Below are 20,093 nucleotides of genomic sequence, written 5' to 3'. Positions count from 1 at the left end.
TCAAACGCAAACGCTTTTACATCTTTTGTTCTTTACAAGATGTCAAAACCAGTCACGTGATCGGAAATCGGTTTAACTTTTCCGCTAAATGCTCGTTGATTCCGACTTGCTCTGACTCGCTCGTTCATTGGTTGAGCGTCGGTCACGTGATTAAGTCACCGCACATAACTATTCCTGCCTGCAACTATTGGAAGGATCGTTATCCTGTGGTCTCCTAGTGCACTGTAATTCTTATTATATCTTTGTTAAATTCTTGGACTACCAAGTTTTAATTCAGATAAATTATATAACGAGCAAGTGATAGTCTTCTTAGTATAAGTAATTTCATTCCCAATGTATTATACATATGTATAAGGATTTATTTAAAATAAAATTGTAAATAATTCATATGAAAATATATTTTTAGTTGATAACATGTTACATTTGTTTGATAAAATTGTTATGTTGACAGTTATTTATCATCTGCCAAAGATAAAAGGACTTTCGCAATGCAACGCATGTTTACTTCAATATCACGAAGCAATGAACGAATGAATATTAACATCAAGTCACGCGTATCCTTCATCTAATGATGGAACAATCTCAGATTAGTGTGAACTAACACAACGTTGTGTTCATCGCAGGCTTGTGTTACCGCCTCGTCGTTTGTAGAACCAGAAGGACTTGCGATGTATTTCACACCACTCTGCAATTAAAAAACAATACTTTTAGAAGATATCTTACGAAATAGTAATGGTAACACTTTAGGGACCGTAATGTATATGTATTAATGCTGCGCGCAAGCGATGCCGTTACTGTATGCTTTACTTCTCGAAATGAAGTAGCATAACATCATCTGTTATAAAAGTATAAATAAACAAGTACCCACCAGTCTGGCTCTATCCACATTATCCCTGAATGGGAAGAAGGCATCACTGCTTAGAGCAACGTTATCTGCCTTTTTGATCCATTCTAATCTATCGTCTTCCGAGAGCTTTTCTGGAACTTTTTCATACATGGCCATCCAAGTAGATTCATCCATGTCTTTCCCTACGGACCCATTTACGTAGTTATCGATAGCGTTGGAAATTTCTGCTCTCTTTACACCTTTCTTAAACTTCATACTGGTTACTTTAGGATGTTGTCGAAGCCACCTAAAGAAACGTTCAATAATTTGTAACACTAAACGCGAAAAATGTATCGCTCTTACAAATGTTCTGATTTAATAAATTATCGGGCGATTGAAGCAAAACACGCACCAATTATCAGCTTTGTCACCGGCAAGTCTCGTACAATGGATCCTCGATTGTTGCCCGGCACCAATTCCAATTATTTGGCCATCCTTTGCATAGCACACCGAATTGCTTTGCGTATACTTTACAGCAATAGTCGCTACGATCATATCTCTCATAGCAGAATCAGGAACAGCAGTGGAATGTTTTGTTACTATATTCGCAAATGTATCCTTGCCAATGGCTGCATCGTTACGTCTCTGTTCCATTGTTAAACCAAATAATACTTTGCGCTCAATCGGAGACGGCACATAATCGGGATCGATCTGAAGAATACAGTATGCACCGCCTTTCTTTTTCTTCAGAATTTGTAGCGCATTCTCTGAGTAACTCGGTGCGATAATGCCATCGGAAACCTCTCTACAATGTCAAGCATGTTCAAACTAGTTTAATCAATTCCTTAACGTTCGAAACATCGCATCGTATCTTCTATTACCTGGATATAATCTTAGCTGTAATTTCATCGCACGGATCGGACAGTGCTATGAAATCTCCGAAGCTGGACATCCTATCCGCTCCTCTTGCACGAGCATACGCAGTTGCTAATGGTGTGAGTTGATTCAGTAAATCGTCTACTTGGCAGAGTTTCGCCTGTACAGCATCCAAGGGTACGCCAACGGCTGCACCAGCCGGACTAACGTGTTTAAAGGATGTAGCCGCAGGCAGATTCAGCGCTGCTTTCAATTCCTTGACTAACTGATAACCGTTCAATGCATCGCACAGATTAATGAAACCTGGAGAACCATTTACAACAGTTAGCGGTAACTTATCCAAAGCGGTAAAAATTTGGGCCGGCTTTTGATGCGGATTCATCCCATATCGCAATGTCAGCTGGGAAACACCGGCGCTATATTGCTTGCGGAAGTAATCGGAGATGGCATTGTCGTATTCCGCTGTATGGGTGAATGCTTTAAGAGCCAACACTTGTCTGAAAGTGAAAAGGAGATTGTTAGAAACGAATTAGAAAGAGTCGAAGTCTTCTTCTCTCGAATTTCTTATCAATGCACCTAGTTTCCGGAGAAGTATCTTTGTTAACAGACTTTTCCATTTCTTTCTGAATTTTCTCATAATCGTTGGGATCGCAGACAACAGTTACCCTGCTGTGATTCTTAGCAGCGGCTCGTAACAAAGTTACTCCACCGATATCGATGTTCTCCACGGCATCTTCGATCGTCACCTCTGGTTTCGAGACTGTGTTTACAAACGGATACAGATTGCATACTACAAGTCGAATGAGCTCGTAGTTCTGTTTACGGAGATCTTCTTGATCCGACTCTGTGAGTCTAGCTAATATGCCTGCCAAATAAAAACGTATAATATACACTTGTAGCATAGATAAAGATCGATAATATATTTATTTCTTTACCAGCATGCACAGCAGGATGGAGAGTCTTCACCCGTCCATTTAGCATCTCAGGCGCTCCAGTAATGTTAGATACATCTTTCACGGGAAGACCCGCGTCTCTCAAAGACTTTGCAGTTCCACCAGATGCGACTAAAGTCAAACCGAGCTCGTGCAACTTTTTAGCGAACGGCAAGAGGTTCGTTTTATCGGAGACACTTAAAAGTGCTGCAAATGTGGGAGAACATTTTTTAGAATTTATTAAATACAGAAAATTTATATAATATTACATAATATGCGTGAGTTTTGAAAATATAATTAGAAGAGATGATTTCGGCGCACTGGTTCGGTCTATTAAATAATTAAATAAAAGCTATTTTCCAATTTTGAGAATTTTTACCAAATCCCAACGTTTCGGTCAATGATTATGACCATTCTCAAGGAAAAACAATACTGCGTATACTTTTATACAAAAAAAATATTTAATATTTTTTATATAATATAAAATATATTTTATTCTTTTTATATAATACAAAATATATTTTATATTTTTTTTGTATAAAATCATACACAGTATTTTTTTTCCTATTTTATATTTTTTATATAATACAAAAAATATTTAATATTTTTATATAATACAAAAATATTTAATATTTTTTATATAATACAAAATATATATTATATTTCTTTTTGTATAAAAGCATACACAGTATTTTTTTTCCTTTTATCTAACTTTCCTTGAGAATGATCATAATCATTGACCGAAACATTGAAATTTGGTAAAAATTCTCAAAATAGCGAAATAGCTTTTATTTAATTATTTAATAGACCGAACCAGTGCGCCGAAATCATCTGCTCTAATTAGAACAATTTTTACGGTCGGAATTCAAATTATATTATTTGAAAGTATAATATCAATCGTGCTTTCTGTGCTCTCAAGGCAGCATGGTTCCCTGAATATTGAAGTCTTTCATTCATTTCTCATGGTTTTGCTTGCTAACCATAAACACATCTTACCTAAATTTCCAGCAGACATTGTGTAGGTCCTTTAAAAAGTAATACTTTCCTAGAAAAAACAATGGAAACTTTTATAGAATTAGCGTTATACCGGCCAACACTATGATACACAACTGCCTCCAACGAGTTCCCCACAATGAAAACTCAACAAATGTTCGACCCTGAAGTAATCTCTGTAGCATTACAATCCACACACTAATGCACACATACCGTCGACACGTGTTTTTACGAACGTGTATGAGATTGAAAATATCTCGCATTTGCGGGGGTCTCGTGGGTCAAATGTCATCTTGTTGAAACGAGATAAGATGTTTTATAATAAACTCCGTGTAAACAGTAAATTCTAAAAGGTAAATTCAATGGAAAACTCCGCGAGAAATTATATATTTATTATACTCCAGATTGGGCAGATCTTTTTATAGCCCATTCCTGTTTAACAAATTCCATAATCCTTGAAAGTTTCATGAAAATTTGCAATGTTAATTTCTTGCATACTAATGTTTAATTTCTTGCATATTAATGCTTATCATAAAAATCACCATTGACGTGATACGCATATTGCAACATGAATGATAAAGCAAGCAAACATATATTTTTGTTCACGCCCTGTTTACAATAATATGTATGCACTACGCACAGTTAATGTGTTTCATTTGCTTTCTCTTTAATCGAACCATTTTCCTTTATTCATTATTGTTTGACAATTAGATACATAAAGTTGTTTGACCTATTCAGGATATAAAAGAAAATGCAGGAATATTTATCGTTAACATTTGCAGGATTATTCTCATAACGGTCGCCACGATTCTCCGCCATTACTGAAAGCTTAACAAAAAACAGTTTCGATAAAATTATATCTGCGTTGGACTGACAACAAGTTGCAATAATGAAAATTGTTGAAACACTTTTTTACCATAAAAAATCAACGTCACTTTAATTTTCGTAAACAGAACCACATGGAACTAAGTACATTCTTTCTTTTTTATATTGAGATAAAGGGCAACAACCTGAAATTTAATTCATACGCATGAAAAATGTTTTCGCGAAGCTATATTTTAAGAGCTCAAAATCCTGACAACCATCACGATGATTACCCGGTAGATGTTATGTAAAGAAACTATCTCAACTTGCTTCACAAAATGTTTATTATGCACATCTTTGAAATACTTTTTTATGCAATAAATTAGTCACTGTTAATAACAACAATTCTCTACTATCCTTGATAAAATAGTTTTGTCATTCTTTTTAGATTTCATATACATACTTTTAGTTAAAATGACTTAAATGCATTAGTACAAACGAGACAGTTGACTCTAACTTTTACCGTTAACATTGCGTTGGTCACTGTTACCTTTAAAAAGAAACTAACAGAAGGTAGTATTATGTCAGTATACGTGGCAATAAATACAGAATAATATTAACAGCCTAATTTCTGTCAAAAAACATACTATGGAGTTACAGAACAAAAGTTGCATCGTTCGTAATCGATACCACTTTAAGGTATATTATAGTTGTAGCCTGTATTATAAAATTTAATATAGCTTCCTAGTTTTAAAGAACTAACGGTTTATAAAAAGAAGAGAAACAATGTAAAATGGATTATTAAAACAATTATTCCCTAAATAATCGCAAGGATAAAAATTTCATCGATACATATCCCGTAGACTCCTTCAACAAATATGTGTATAAATAACAATTTTTAGCTACTTTTCCAGTTACTAAGAAGAATATAATAAAATTTCAAAATGATATTTGAAATTAAAAAAAGATGCCGATATACAAATATAACTTTAAACAAAATTCATTACATTATAGATTTGAAAAGTATTGCATTAAAAGCAGCTGTATTTCAATGTGATTGCATTGATTTGCAAGTAATACTTCCAATACATACGCGCGTATGTATCGTCATCTTCGAAATGGCGCAACGAGCACTTTGTAAATCTTATTTATCGTTGAAAAAAAGAAGATATGCAAGACTTTTCTTACTACTTCAGTAATTGCACATAATATATCATATTAAGGCTTGGCACGAATATGACTATAAAAAAATTCGATATTATCAAACGTTTAAAACTTCGTTACACACGCTTTGCAGTTACTGTACGAACAACTTCATTTTTGTCCGTTAGCGCGTCCCCTTATTTAAAGTGAATCTTATCAAAAATATTCTCTAATAAAACTGAAAGTACTTTCGTATAAATTGCACGAAAGAATACAGTATCCGATACAGTGATTTTAATGCAGCACTTTACGTAAAATTCAATTTCATTGTATACAATTTATAACGCGATTCTATCATTCCACGACGACGGAGAATTCATTAAAAATAAGTAAAATGTTTTTTAAGATTAGCATCGAAGCATGTCTCAATACTTATATTGTTTTACAAGGGAACAATATTAGTATTTAATCCTGAGTAGTAACATAAATTACTCGAAGAAACTTATTTTGTCAACCATACTCTTTATAGGTCTCGCGAGCAAACCTAAACGCACTGGGGAAGCAAGGAATCTGTGGATCTCTCGAGTTATATACCAGGAACTCCTCGGGATACGGGACCTGCACCAATGCACGCTGCGCGTGCCAAGTGTGCCCGCTATATATTTGTTTATGTCAGGTAGAATGCCTGGGTTAGAAATTTGCGAAAGAAAATTGGTAGCCGGTCGTTGTCCGCTGGACCCCGGCCAATCAGCTTTCCACCTATTTCCTTAACCAGTCCCTTCAATTCTACTCGCGAGACCAACAGTAAAGAAATATTGTTATGCAACTGTATATTGTTATGTAATTCGATTAATTCTTTCTTATAAACTTGCAAAGAAAGGTAATCTTCTACTAAAAAATAAAGAATTTACAATACTGGATGTTTTTTCCTTCTTCGAAGAAGCACATCTTTCCGAAATTCTGATTACTATAGCATCAGATATGGAAAAATAAATATATCGAGAGTCAAACATCGATTGATTGTTGTAAATGAATATTACAATTTTGTCAAGCTACGTGAAATAGATTAATTTCCCGCTAATTCCCTTCGTCCCTTGTCGTCCACTCGTCCTCTTATAAAAAAATGTAGTAATGGCAACTTCGTTTTTCAACCACTTTCGTAACAGCTATGATATCTATTTTTTTGGCGAATTCAGTATATCTATATGTTCCTTTTCCTCCTCTGTGAGAAATATTTTGGTAATTACTATATCACCTGTACTATAAGTTTGGCAAGCCACGCTACTTCCAGCGTTACGATCTGTTCGCGGGCTCTTAGTTTTATCCCGGCACGAGCATGCACACTTCGCCGGGGACGCGTCGGCGCTGCTCGATGAGAATTGATCGGTCGCGGAGCCGGTAACGGCTGAAAGGATAGCTTCCAATTTCTCGATCTTTTCGAATCTGTCCATTCGTTCATCGGAAAGGATTTCATCCATTATCTGCATTGATTCAGTGAGGCTAGGGGTATCAGAGTTTCTCGGCGACAATATACCACCTGCGCACACAAACAGCCGAATGTAAATATTTGAAATTCGCGGGAATGATATGAAAGAATTGCTTGGTTATTACGATAAGATGTTGTACCAGAATGTGAATTCTCAGACGTGTAGCTTTCCATGCTATGATACTCTGAATCTTCCATTTTATCGTCTTCATCATCGTCGCTGCTATCCCCTTTATCTTGGCCCATATTCTCAAGTTTCTCCAACTTTCTTGCAACTTTGTAGCTCCCCTTCAATTTCTCCTTTTCGTCTTCAGTAAGATCTAAGTAACGCAGAAGACGTATCTCACGATTACTTAATACAATATTTTTAGTGGTTGCTTCTTCCATTCTTTTCTTTAAATCCGCAACCTCTGTCTCCACTTTTCGTTGTTTTTTACGTGCCTTCACTTCTGCAGGTTTAATGTGCATCTGAATTTGCTCCTCGCACAATTCAGCAAAGAGAGCGTGTACTTCCGGCTTTATAAGTCTGCAATGATACCGAGGCCAGAGGCGATTATGGTTGACGGAAAAACGTGCGTAGTAACGGAGATGCTCGTCGAATAATGTACAAGTGAATCATACTTAGCCATGGAAACGTATATTTGTGGAACCAGACATAGAACGTCGCTGCTAGCATAAATGAGCATGTCTCGCGTGAGCGGTCGACGACACCAGTATCTTTGATTACTGCGATAGATATTCTTTAACTGTTCCTTTAATGGATTTAATGGAGCACCGTAATGATCACATAACGTGTTCAGATTAACGTTCTTGACTTTATATACAGGTTTACCAGTCTCTTGAAACTGAAGTACCGCATGAGCTGCCTACAAATGTTAAGCATAGTTTACGGTTTAAATGGTGCATATCTTTTATACGTTAATAGTGTAATGTAAGGCGTAATTCAAGAATATTTACTAATCACGGATCAAGTACCTGCGTATCGAAAACATTGTTCAACATAATCTTGAACTGGCTGTACAAATTGATACTGTCATTTCTACAATCATGAACTACCTGAAACGATACACGCGATGTAGAAACTGTAATATTAAAATGTACCTTAAAGTATTAAGGAATTCGATTATGAAACATAACTTACTTTAATAACATTTGTATGCTCTAGAAGCTTTTGAAGCCCTCCGGCTTGGACAAGATTCGGGCACGTGAATAAATCAAATAAATACGCTTGCCCAGACATTGTTCCAATTTGTATGAGCGTCAATTGCCCTTTGACTCCCAAGTTTATGCCCTCGCAGTCGAATGAGACAATGATTTTGCCATCGACGGGCATTTTACGAGGATTTATTATATCCTCGATAATCTGTAGGCTCTCCCGTGGATTTACAATTACTCTAGTTTGTTGTAATACTTTTAGCTTCCATGCGTCTCCCATCTGCGCGATCTGTAAATTCCGATCTTTCTCCGTGTTATCCGCCAAAGTCTTCATCACGAGTGTATTTATTCTTTGCTTCAGAGTTTGCTGCTGCAAGCTTACTGGGGGAGAATTGTTATTGTTCTCGTTCAACTGCGGATAAGAGCTTTGTACAGAATTCACTTGATTCGTTGCGTTAGTACTGACGGGTTCCGAATTATTTTGCTGCGATATCTGAGTGTCGCTTGCCTGGACAGCCTGAGGCGCAGTTGTTTGGCTGGCAATACTGTTTTGACTTCGCGTAGAATTCGCAAGCTTCGCTCTCGCCTTTCCCTCTGTTACGGAAGATTTTGGTCGTCCAATTAACGTTACCAGATTACTTTGAACGTGAAACGCGTCTGGAAACATCTGCACGAATGTACATATGTCCTGCGGTGTTTTAAATATCGGGGTCCAGTTCTCAAAGGAGAATTTGACGTCAACTATGTTGAACATTTGATCGACAAGAATTGGACCCTTCTGTTCGATACATTCGTAAAGGAAATCTAATAATTTAGCAGTCACGTCTGGATCTATAGGTATATCAGGTTCTAGCTTTATCGGAGGCTCTGCTTTCATGCCTTCGTATTGTTTCAACATCACGTTATCCTCCGTAACTACGAAAGCGTCCGGATATTTCGAAAGAAAATCTCTAAATTCCTTGTAATGCTGGCCAGATATGTGTCTAACTTCTGGGGAAGCCTGAGACCGATGCCCCAGAAGACTTTTAATCGGTACCTCCGTACCAACTCCATACTGCAGCAACTTATTCGTAAAATATTCTACAGCCTCTCGCGCGTAATCTCGTTTACCACTTAATTTACAACCGTTTTCTTCTTCTGCCACTTGTTGAAAGGTATTCACGGATACGTAATCGCCATTGATGAGAAACAACATCGGATATTGAGCTAGGAATTTTTTAAGGCCACTTTGAGATCCACCAGCTATCTGGCGCATTTCTTTCGTAAACCCTTTAGCCCCAAACTGGCAGCTTAAATCGTGCAGCGTGCGTGGACCGCATTTGTCCACGAGAAGCTCGAAGAAGAATAAAAGCGTCATGTTCCGTACAGTCTCGTACTCCGAACTATCCATCTTCCTACGTTATCTGCTGCCTTCGAGATATATATATACTATTACTATTTACAATCCCTGAAGGACGATGTCATGATGCATCCTAGGCATAACACAAAACACGAGTTAGCATATGTAAATTCGTGACTAATACGTAGCTCGGAACAACGCGCATTTACCATCATGATGACCATCAAATACTAAGGATGAAAGCATGAAAATGAATTATTGCCATCCTTTAGCGTGTATTATACAAGCACCTCGCCGATATTGCTTTTACAAAGAGAGAGTCGCTTATTTTAGTATTAATTAAATTCCAATAAATAAACAATTGCACAGCCACCATACCAGAGGAAAAACTAGATGCTAGAATCGAATGATTTTTATCTTTAATAATCATTAAGGCGAATTCTTTTATTTCTACCGCATACAGATAAATACAAACCTTATGACTAACTAGGCCTCTTTTAAACGCATCTCCTGCTTTGCCAATATCGTATCATTCGTGTAAAATAGGAACATCGTGAGGTCTATCTTCTCTTCCTCCTTTGCGAAACACTTGGGTCGATGGAAATTAATTATTAACGGTTTCCTCTAAAGCGCAATACAGTGCGGTACCATAATCACCGCAACCTGATAAACAGGGAATGTTAACATTAACATACACATCCACTGAGTATTAATTTAACGCTAATGATTACATAATAAAGGAAACTTAGCGCTAAATGATACAGCATCTTCGAACAATAGTAAAGCTTTAGCGAATTAGAAAAGTGTCACACGGAATGATCTCTCGAACACAGACGCAAAGAAATTGTCCATTCGTAACAGACACGAACATTTAGAAATTCATACATTCGTATTACAGAAGAAAGGATTAATTGTTGTACTTGATGATATATTAAAGTGTCACGATATATATATATCATTGTGGAAGGCATATGTCCATGTATTAATTCTCTACATTACAGAGTACTGTTGGGTAATTTGACATTGGACAGGATGCAAATTACCTATGACAAATAGAATTCCTGTTAATTGCGGGGCATATCGAGCACACGGATTCGAGGGCCGACGGTATCAGAATTCTAAGATATCGCAGGTCAAACAACTCTGACATAGATTTAAAATACCACGCCACAAACACTAATGATTTCGATATGTAACCGTGCAGTATCGGTTAGGCATTCCCGAGCTTCTTTCCGTGATCGGCGAGCGATGATAATTAGGTACAGTGCTTAATTAAAAGCATACTTATACCTTGCCTAATAATATGTAGTGCAAAATTTCAGTCATCCGCCAATTTGGTGCACTGTGCAATATATAATTCCATGCATACATACACACTGATACACGCATATCCAATTAATCCTCACCTGGTAAAACAGACACAAGAGGGAGTATTGAAAGAAGAAAATAGCTCTCCCAAAAAACGATAAGAATTTTAGACACTGACCGTTCAAATTTTCAAGCTTTTGAAGATAACGACTCGATGTAATCTTCGCTTTTATTCGTGATTATTCACTATAGGATAATTCCTATATATGAAATGAAATTTTACAATATTCATCGATTAGTTACTCAGTGTGACTACTTCGAGAAATGTGTATACCTGTTGCAATAAATTATTTATCATTTGCGGATGAATTATATACACTGGCGAACAAAATAGGCAACCACCCCACTTCTGCCGCCCGAGACACGCTGCGGAAAACGGCATTCCAATCTACGACACGAGGTTCCATGGCGCGATCACAGCGCCACTGAGCGCCACGCGGCCGTCCTGTCATTAATCGACGTTTCGATTTTTGACTTTGGATCTTACAATATTTTGTCGATTTTTACACTAATAATGCTAATATACAAATGATTCTAATGTGAACATAATATTATGAACAATATTCATAAACTGCAAGTAAGTAGCGCCACGGAATGCTTTTTTCAGCACCTGTGGCTGGCGCTGTGGTCCGCGCCACAGAACATCTTGATATATAAAGCAGAAAGTGGCAACGAAATATGCCTCAGCTGATTATGCCTGGCTAATCCAGCTGAGTGTGACTATTTTCACAAAAAAAGTAAGATGTTTTTTATAAAATCAGAATTTAAATTCTGGGCAGAGTCGAGTAGTAAAGCTATTTAGTTGTATCATAAATGAAGGCTTCTAGTTTCTAAATATTTTTGCCTTTTTTAATTCGAATTAACCACATGGCTAGGGCACTGTCAACGCCACACGCACAATTTTACCGCAGCGTACATTTTGACGAAGAGTACATACACCGGATGCGGATTTATGAATTTTAAGAAAATTCCCGAAAACACCCTTAGGCCGGTATTCATAGTCGCTACTTATTCTTAAGCAAATGCTTACATCATGACATTAACTACAACGGAACGGTTTTCTATGTCGTCTATGCACTCAATGCACGAAACGGAAGCGACCCCTAGAGTAACGCATATTTACTAAAATTTATCGCGTTAAGTTGGTTGCAGTCACTTTTATCTCGCATCACTTCACACTTGTCAACCAATTTGTTTGAAATTAATTTCTATATAGCAACACGCAAGTATGATAAATGTTGAAAGATAGACTGTGAAAAAGCTTATCATAAAACACTGTCGAAAGGATAAAGTATTTCCATGCTTCAAAATTGTTAATTCAGATCGAAGATATGTATCAGATTCGTAATGACGAATTCGAACCAAGAGTTACGCCGAAGCCTGCTTCCAAGTTGGATGTAAGTTTTTCCTTTACCAAATAAAATATGTAATTAATTTCAAAGAAAGCAGATAATTTACAGACAAAGTAGAAGCCAAAATTTCTTCTATGTTCCTATTGCATAGTATCAAATTATTTGCATTAGAAGTTTACAATAATTACCTAGTAGGATTGTTGTGTAAACATACTATGAATAATATTTAGTTTCTGTAACAGAAACTCTTTAAATATTTTAAAATTATGTTTAGAGAGAATAATTGATCAGGTTGATTTAACATATTTAATCTATAATGTTTATAATTTTAGTGCTTCGCAGTACCGTCAGTTCCTGAAGTTTCTTTAATATTTGATAAACCTCTAGGCTGCAGAAGTATAGATCGTAAAGGTTTGCATCCATCGTCTGCAGAAGTCAGAGGTTTAATGCGCAGAACCTATGGTTCGCCTGTGTTAACTTCTAACGGATCATACGCAGCATGGAAGGAACAGAATTATTCGTGGAGGCCCCCGAATTCCACAGTTAATAATCGTGTGACTCCTCAAAAAGTACAGAGAAGTCGCAACTATATCGCAGAAACTTACTCGCCAGAGAATACTGCCATAGATGCCTTAAAAGAATCTAGAGGAAGGAATTATACTCCAAGAAAAGATGCTTATAATAGCGCAAGATATACGGAGCAACGGACACCTAATAGAATCGCTGATAACTCTTCCGAACATAATTATGAAACATGCAAGAACAAAGCGGCATATACTGAAAATAGGCAGAATATCAGAACTCAGTGCAGTAAACCAATAAAACACGTCGACGTTGCATCCCCTGTGCCACGTAACATTAACGCATGCACGAATGGCAATAGATATGCTGCAAATGAACAGGAATATCCTTCGTTATCGTACGACGGGAAATTACGAACACGTAATTGTGAGCAACGGAAAGTATCGTTCAACGATTCGGTCGATGAACCGGTTGTACAGAATCTAACGGCTAATCCAAGTACTTTAAAAACAAATGAATTTCAATTACCACACTATGTAGGACAACCGTACCCCTATTTCAATGTGAACGCTTATCCCTTTCCCCAACTTCATTCTTGCCCTACTTATAATACAGACAGTCAGGAAACAATGAAGAATTTATTACAGATTATAAACAGCCAAAGTGAGCAAATTAAATCTTTGCAGGGACAAGTAAATAGATTACTAAGAATGCAAGAAGAAAGTTTCAAAGAGAGGAAAACTTGCTCCTGTTTATCTCAATTGCCACAGAACGATACGGTGTTTGCAAACTCCAGTGATGACGCTGCGGGTGTACGTAGTTCTGTTAGAGAGCCAGAAGAGCCAAACCGAAATGTGTATCAAAATGAAAACTGCGGGAGCAGAAGGGAAGAAAATTCTGACGAATGCGAAGATGTAAATTACAATGAATCGATATTACCAGAAACGCAGTCGAGAAAGACATTCATGGAACAGAAAGTTTCTATTGGCGTAATGACGAGCTTCGAGTTTACCGTACAAAATAGTCCGTTCGCTGTGGATATCGATGATTACGAGAAGAAAGACAGCCAGCAGAAGAATGAGAATCTAAAGATCTGCAACAACGCGGGTCTCAGCGATTCCAGCGAATCTTTGAGAAGATACAAAAATTCCTTCGCCCGAGTACCCAGCGCGCAGTTAGAAAATATAGTTGAAGACTCGGAGAGCTATATGTCGTCTAGTCAACAGCAAAGTAGCAATTTAAATGCGAGCGCTTCTATGAAGGATTCTGAAAGGCAGGCTTCTATAGATGCTCGAAAAGAAACGGATCCTCATAGATACGAATCTCCTAAAGTGTGTAAAGATGTAAGCATGAAATTGAATAAGACTGAAAACGATACGCAGCAACATTTAGAAAGAATTAATAAAGGGGTAAAAGATTACGAGATTGTAAAAACACCAGCGATGCAGAAGAAAGCTGTAGACTATAATGTTCCGGGAAATACCAGCCGCAAAGCGAATGTTCCCACTCGTACGGAACAGTACGCAAAGGTAAATATAGAGAGGGACAACGATTCTGTACCAGCGAGTAATTCTGTAAATAGTTCAACCGAGTACTATAAAGATTATAAAAAATCAGGACAGGCTACTGTTACTAAACGAGCCAGCTGCATCGAAGACAGCTTGATTTTGAATGGCGGTGATTTAAGAATAAATGAGAGACCGCCTACCCCAGAACCCAGTATTCACGTTGACATGCACGAGTACTCCAGTGACGATGATAGCGAGAAAGTTAAGCGCAGTTCTAAAGTGGGCTGGACTTTTTATAATAACGTCCTCGGGCAAGTAAATCAATTGCTACAAAATTCTTGCGTCGTGGATGACGATCAGCAAGATGAAAAGAAAGGGAATCAGAATGAACGAGATGAGACCGACAATAGAGCAGTATTGGATACTGTAAAAGTTGCTACGTTAGAACAGCTTAAAAAGCTTGGAATCAGTTTAAGCGAAAATCCAGAGCGTAAAGAATTAAACAATAGTAACAAGTAAGTTTTGTACCTACGGTTTCTTATTATCCTGTAATCTCGATTATCTAAGTTTTGTTGACCTGAAAGTTTGTGCATTCTGCCGCGAATAACATCTTTGGATAATCGGGCTTGCGTTATACGTAGTGAATAAGTTGGATAATTTGTTTGAAAGGATGGCATTTGATTTATCATTCTATCCACGTCTGGATTACCAAGCGAACATGACGCAAACCACGAGCGCTGTAAATGAAACGAACACAAGTATGCATATGAAGGCGCTAGCTTTAAAGTATTTAACTGATGAGCAGCTCGCTGAAGTAGCAGTGCAAAGGCAAGGTTCAGCATCCGTGAAGCATCTTATGGTCAGCAATGTACAAGGAACAAACATGTCTTTCGCTACGATGCGTTATTTAGAGAGATATCAGCTGCTTCCAGGGAAGAACAATGTTCAAGCGGAAGGTAGAAGACGGAGTTTAAATAATGGTCGATTAAGGGGGAGGCCCACCTAGAACGGTCAAAACAACATGCTTCTTTGGGAATTTTTTCTAGAAAAACCGATGAACTTTTATTATTAAACTTTAGTCTATTGGAAAGAGTACATCTTATGCATATTTCGGTATTTTTTGTGGTAAAAAGTATTGAAAGGTTTGTGAGTTATAGGCGATGCCCGAGACGTCCGTTTTTTAGGCGCTTTACGGTAACAACCGTAGCTCGGTGCAGGATCATCAAAAATTGAAAATTCGAAATTTTTTAGATAATTTATGAAATTATCTGGGCGCGATCGGACCCGATTTTAGAAAAATTATTTTGAGGCAAACTGGCGGCTGAGCAAAGTTGAAGCATTGATATTTGGCAAAAGATCGCTCGTGTTTCGAGTGTAAAAAAACTCTAGGCAAAAAAAAGGGAAAGCTCCCGAGTGCGCTTAGATTTTGAGTCTGGGCGCTACACCGAGAAACATATACCTACTTACACGCGTATAATTTTGTCAATTTTGGTCGGATTAACTTGACACTTTCAGGGAATATTTTCAAGATATTGTACTTCCAGAAAATATAAAAATCGAAAAATCGATTTTTCGAAATTTTCTAGGTAGGCCTCCCCCCTTAACGTATACAACATACTTTCGAATTAATTAATTACTTTCTTCGCTTTACAGATATTGGTAAAGTACAGGTTCAAACACCTCAGAAGGCTGATTTAAAATTCACAAATCCAAAAAGTAATCCTACGTTACGTTTCCCTTTCAATCAAACGCCTAGGACGACTTGTCCCAGTAAGATCTTAGACATTTCAACTTTAAAACAACAACCCAAACTCTTATAAAAGTTGGTACTTTTAGTATATTAAATACAAATTTTTAATATTTTGATCACCCTTCGATACTTTAATCCATTTGGTACTGAGCTATGGGCAGTAATCATTCCACAAAGCCTAAATAATTAAAGGTAGGCTCTCACTACGCCTCGCCTTGCCTCTCTTCCTTAAAATATTCTCGAGGAAGAATCCGCGGCTCGGAGTCGCGCCAAGGCGAGGCGCAGTGTGAGTCAAATTGTCCAAATACATAAGAAAAGTATAGGAAGAATAAAGTGAGGCGAGGCGACGCAAGGCGTAGTGAGAGCCTACCTTAAGAGAAGATATATATGAAATAAGATACTTTTACGATATAGTTTGTATTATTTATATTACACATCTATGTATTGTATATATATGTATATCGAATAGAAATTGTTTTCGAAATACAGTATTCTACTAACTATTTGACAATGTAAAAATGTTATATACAATCTTTTTATAAAATAAACACGCGTTTACGATGGTGCACATGCAGTAATGACTACACATCCTGAATTTTGATATATTATCGCGTAATTTGAAGACAGTCTGTTAATTTCAAAGAAACTTTTATTATCAAACAACAGGCGTTATTTAAACAACTCGATGATGATAAAATTCCATGACTAAATGACTGATATTAATACCTGCGCACAATGTCATAATGTATATCAGTAACGTAATTGGCAATGTTGATAGTATTACATGCGTCTTATGAAGTATCTCGATACCTGAAACAAACACGTTCGCTGTAGTAATTCTCACTTTGCAACCTACAACGACACAATTCTGGTTTTCAATATTGGATCCATACTCACTCGTGTAACCCAAAAATGTGATATAAATATAATAGATGGCGGCTATTAACCAGATTGTATTTCCAACGAATCGGGATGAGAATGTATCATAATTTATAAGACCTGGAAGCGATTAATGCGTAAGGTAAGGAAGTAAAAGTACTTTGTATATATGGGACATTCCATGCGAACTCGGGCAGATTTCGGAGTAAGTTTTCGTAGATTGCTGAAATTTGAATATGTTGTAGTCTTTAGTGACATTTAAACGTACCTCAAAGGATTTTTCAAAATTTTGAAAAATGTCCATTTTACAGCTGTTTGAAGTTAAGTGCTAACTTTTTTTCAATACATTATAGCTATGGAAGTAGTGAACGGATGGAGAAAAATAATTGCAGAAAAATGGTTAAAAAAAATTTTTTTTTAAACTGAAATAATTTTTTCTTAAAACTTCAATGTCTTCTCTATAAGCACCGTAAAGCTCATCCCCATCCGTTTACTACTTCCATAGCTATAATGTATTGAAAAAAAAGTTAGCACTTAACTTCAAACAGCTGTAAAATCGACATTTTTCAAAATTTTGAAAAATCCTTTGCGGTACGTTTAAATACCAGTAAAGACTACAACATATTCAAATTTCAGCAATCTACGAAAACTTACTCCGAAATCTGTGCGAGTTCGCATGGAACGTCCCATACATATAAACAGTCTCACCGTTGTATAAAGAAAGTTGTACGATACGAAGTATGACTAATGGTGGGAAGAATGCGTTCAAGTGGATGTCGAATGCATAGCCCCATTCTACATCCTGAGTTCTGTCGACTCTTAAGTAACGATTCGTCACAAACCTGCAAATATCGAAGGTGTTATTATACGACGCACGTTTCTGTTTACAATCAAACGCCGATTAGCACTTTACCAGAATATTGTAGCTACTATTAGACCGACCGCGAGATAGTCGATAAATATCATATAAAGCAGTAGCTTTAGAAATTGGAGGAATCCTAATCCCAGGACTATAGTGAAGCCAACAGAAGATATACAAAGGCAACACATCAGTAGCACCATAAATGCAGGATCGTCTCTCGCGAACTGCGATTTTGTTTCTAAAAAGAAATCATCGCATGTAAGCCTGAAGCGTCATATAGATATCTTGCGGTACAGTAAGATAACGTACGCTTTCTACTTTGAAAATTTCTATAGACTTTTTGGGGCGATATAAATAAGAAGATCATCTGCCACAAGGCGAACTCGAAATCCATTTGCTCGAACTTTAATAGTTTCCTCAGGTATTTGTAGCATTTCGTTGCAGCGCCCATACAGTCTTGCCTGAAACATATTCCTTTTCTAGAGAACAGTTAAAAGGATATAAATACAATTTTCTACCTGTATGTTACTGGCATTGGTAAGTTCGAGCCCAATTCGCTTGGCCCAGGTGAATTGCACCTGCTCACTGGTGGTGACGTGGAATACTTCATTTCAGATCCTATTTAATAAGAAGCGACTTTAAGGAAAGAGTAATCAGCCTGTTTGCAAATCAGATGCTGTCAGAAGAAATTACGAATTACGATGATGACGAGCAGAAATTTATTCTACATATTTTATTTTACAATTAGTTTCGCATCTAAACTGTAATAATTGTACAATCATCTTTTACCAAGAGTACTAAAGTGTTACGTTCCCTTATCATTTCTTTGACTATATACACAATGGACCGCTTTTAACAGTGTCAATCGGACATTTGGTGGATTTATTATTGCAGGTTATATTTACATACTTCTCGATCATTGGATCATGAAGAATACGGTCTGCAATAATTTCTCTGAATTGATAATACGGCGAACAATGATAAGTAATTATCTGTGATGATGGCAAAAAGAAAATCGCGTACGAAACATCAGCCCGTACTTTTTAAATCGAGATTACTTAAAACGCAATGGCTATTGGCTCGATCCCATTGAATCTGATTCAATTCTCGCTTCGCTTAGCGACTAATAATAAAGATTCCTAATTACTTTGCCATTATTTGCGCCGCGCATTTTGTGGGAGAAGATAGGAGGTATTGTACAAGATTGGGATTCTACACGCGAAAGATACGGGATGATCGAAACCGGAACTTATTACTCTGTTTATACTGTACTTATGCTTTCGTTTCAATTTAACTTCGATGTAATTTATTTAAAATTCAAATAATAGAAGCGCGAAGGTGGCATGTAAATAAGTATAATTGTTTACAAAGGACAATTATAGAAAGGAATTCGTCAACTCATGTATCATAATACTTATGGTGATCATAAGATTAAGTTCGAGCTGCTATAGCCGAGTGAATCTTACGAATTATATACAATTCGTATATATTAACTTTTACATTTGTTTTGCACAAATGCTGATATGTGTAAAAAATATGTCCCCAAATTCGATGTATCTAATTATCATTAAGCAATAAAAAGAATATTTTTAAAGTTTGGTACACTTATTTATTTATTTATTCATTCATTCATTGTGTATTTATATTATGTACAAAGTAGTCTCTAACCACATAATGGACGCAACAAACGAACCTTTTATGTATGTACAAATATATGATTACAGAACATCAAAAATGTTCACACACCAGACGTAATAGTATGCGTGCAGTTGAATTACGACTTATACGCTGCACCACGAATTAATATGCATAGCTAATACATATAGCTTTGTATCGTTTTCTTTTTACGTTTTATAGGATACAATTTTATGTATATAATATCGTTTGTCATAGATCGCATATCGTTCTTGCGGTATTTCCTATACACCTTGCGTGTACGTGAATATGTATACGTAATACATATACAGGATAAGATATCTAAGACTGGAGTTAGAAATATTTCCATCGTTTCCAAGGATATGAGAGAAGTTCGAGGGTGGAGGGATGTTCCACCCTGCTGTACTCATACGATAGACAAATTGTTTCTCACGTACAGTTTCCGAGATCTTCCAATAAATTCAAGTTTGCTTTTCAATGGAGCGGGAGGACTTTTCAAGAAGAGAATGGTAACATGGAAGATGTTGACCAATTCATTCTTAACTATTTTCTCAAGTTACAATACTCAATTCGAGTGCTATTTGATAGAGGAAACGGTCTCTACTTATGAATTCCAAATTCTAACATGCCTCATCTTCTCAA

At 36.7% G+C, this 20,093-nt stretch overlaps 4 protein-coding genes across 10 annotated transcripts; 1 reads left to right on the top strand and 3 right to left on the bottom strand.

Annotated features, from left to right (window-relative positions):
• Positions 1-336: 336 nt before the first annotated feature.
• On the bottom strand, positions 337-3,834 carry LOC143376715 (bifunctional purine biosynthesis protein ATIC). The gene is made up of 7 exons (XM_076827340.1): positions 3,631-3,834; positions 2,638-2,841; positions 2,279-2,567; positions 1,708-2,199; positions 1,239-1,631; positions 869-1,133; positions 337-685 (listed from the first exon to the last, which is right to left on the bottom strand). The coding sequence occupies exons 1-7, from the start codon at positions 3,647-3,649 to the stop codon at positions 566-568; spliced, it is 1,782 nt and encodes a 593-aa protein (XP_076683455.1). The 5' UTR covers positions 3,650-3,834; the 3' UTR covers positions 337-565.
• A 923-nt stretch (positions 3,835-4,757) lies between these two features.
• Positions 4,758-11,327, bottom strand: Egl (Egl_like_exo domain-containing protein). 5 transcript variants are annotated; one of them, XM_076827329.1, is made up of 10 exons: positions 11,197-11,302; positions 11,041-11,122; positions 10,440-10,960; positions 10,030-10,217; positions 9,764-9,950; positions 8,202-9,687; positions 8,036-8,116; positions 7,682-7,926; positions 7,186-7,586; positions 4,758-7,111 (listed from the first exon to the last, which is right to left on the bottom strand). In XM_076827329.1, the coding sequence occupies exons 6-10, from the start codon at positions 9,603-9,605 to the stop codon at positions 6,750-6,752; spliced, it is 2,493 nt and encodes an 830-aa protein (XP_076683444.1). In that variant the 5' UTR covers positions 9,606-9,687; positions 9,764-9,950; positions 10,030-10,217; positions 10,440-10,960; positions 11,041-11,122; positions 11,197-11,302; the 3' UTR covers positions 4,758-6,749. The 5 variants fall into 5 exon arrangements, with proteins under 5 accessions (XP_076683444.1, XP_076683440.1, XP_076683443.1 ...); XM_076827325.1 differs by having other exon boundaries at positions 8,036-8,112; positions 8,198-9,687; positions 10,845-10,960; positions 11,197-11,300; XM_076827328.1 differs by lacking the exons at positions 10,440-10,960; positions 11,041-11,122 and having other exon boundaries at positions 8,036-8,112; positions 8,198-9,687; positions 11,197-11,327.
• A 716-nt stretch (positions 11,328-12,043) lies between these two features.
• LOC143376708 (uncharacterized) lies at positions 12,044-16,235 on the top strand. Of its 2 annotated transcripts, none has more exons than XM_076827322.1 (4): positions 12,044-12,319; positions 12,607-14,819; positions 14,974-15,260; positions 15,958-16,235. In XM_076827322.1, exons 1-4 carry the CDS (start codon positions 12,254-12,256, stop codon positions 16,122-16,124), a joined length of 2,733 nt encoding a protein of 910 aa, XP_076683437.1. In that variant the 5' UTR covers positions 12,044-12,253; the 3' UTR covers positions 16,125-16,235. The 2 variants fall into 2 exon arrangements, with proteins under 2 accessions (XP_076683437.1, XP_076683438.1); XM_076827323.1 differs by having other exon boundaries at positions 12,194-12,319; positions 12,662-14,819.
• Positions 16,236-16,452: 217 nt separating this feature from the next.
• On the bottom strand, positions 16,453-19,085 carry Unc50 (Unc50 RNA binding protein). 2 transcript variants are annotated; one of them, XM_076827347.1, is made up of 7 exons: positions 18,943-19,085; positions 18,314-18,413; positions 18,105-18,256; positions 17,847-18,033; positions 17,642-17,775; positions 16,952-17,053; positions 16,453-16,864 (listed from the first exon to the last, which is right to left on the bottom strand). In XM_076827347.1, exons 2-7 carry the CDS (start codon positions 18,403-18,405, stop codon positions 16,728-16,730), a joined length of 804 nt encoding a protein of 267 aa, XP_076683462.1. In that variant the 5' UTR covers positions 18,406-18,413; positions 18,943-19,085; the 3' UTR covers positions 16,453-16,727. The 2 variants fall into 2 exon arrangements, with proteins under 2 accessions (XP_076683462.1, XP_076683463.1); XM_076827348.1 differs by lacking the exon at positions 18,943-19,085 and adding an exon at positions 18,705-18,935.
• Positions 19,086-20,093: the final 1,008 nt, after the last annotated feature.

Source organism: Andrena cerasifolii, chromosome 14 (genome assembly GCF_050908995.1).
Source record: "Andrena cerasifolii isolate SP2316 chromosome 14, iyAndCera1_principal, whole genome shotgun sequence".
Classification (NCBI taxonomy): Eukaryota; Metazoa; Arthropoda; class Insecta; order Hymenoptera; family Andrenidae; genus Andrena; species Andrena cerasifolii.
This window is presented reverse-complemented; position numbering and strand designations above follow the sequence as displayed.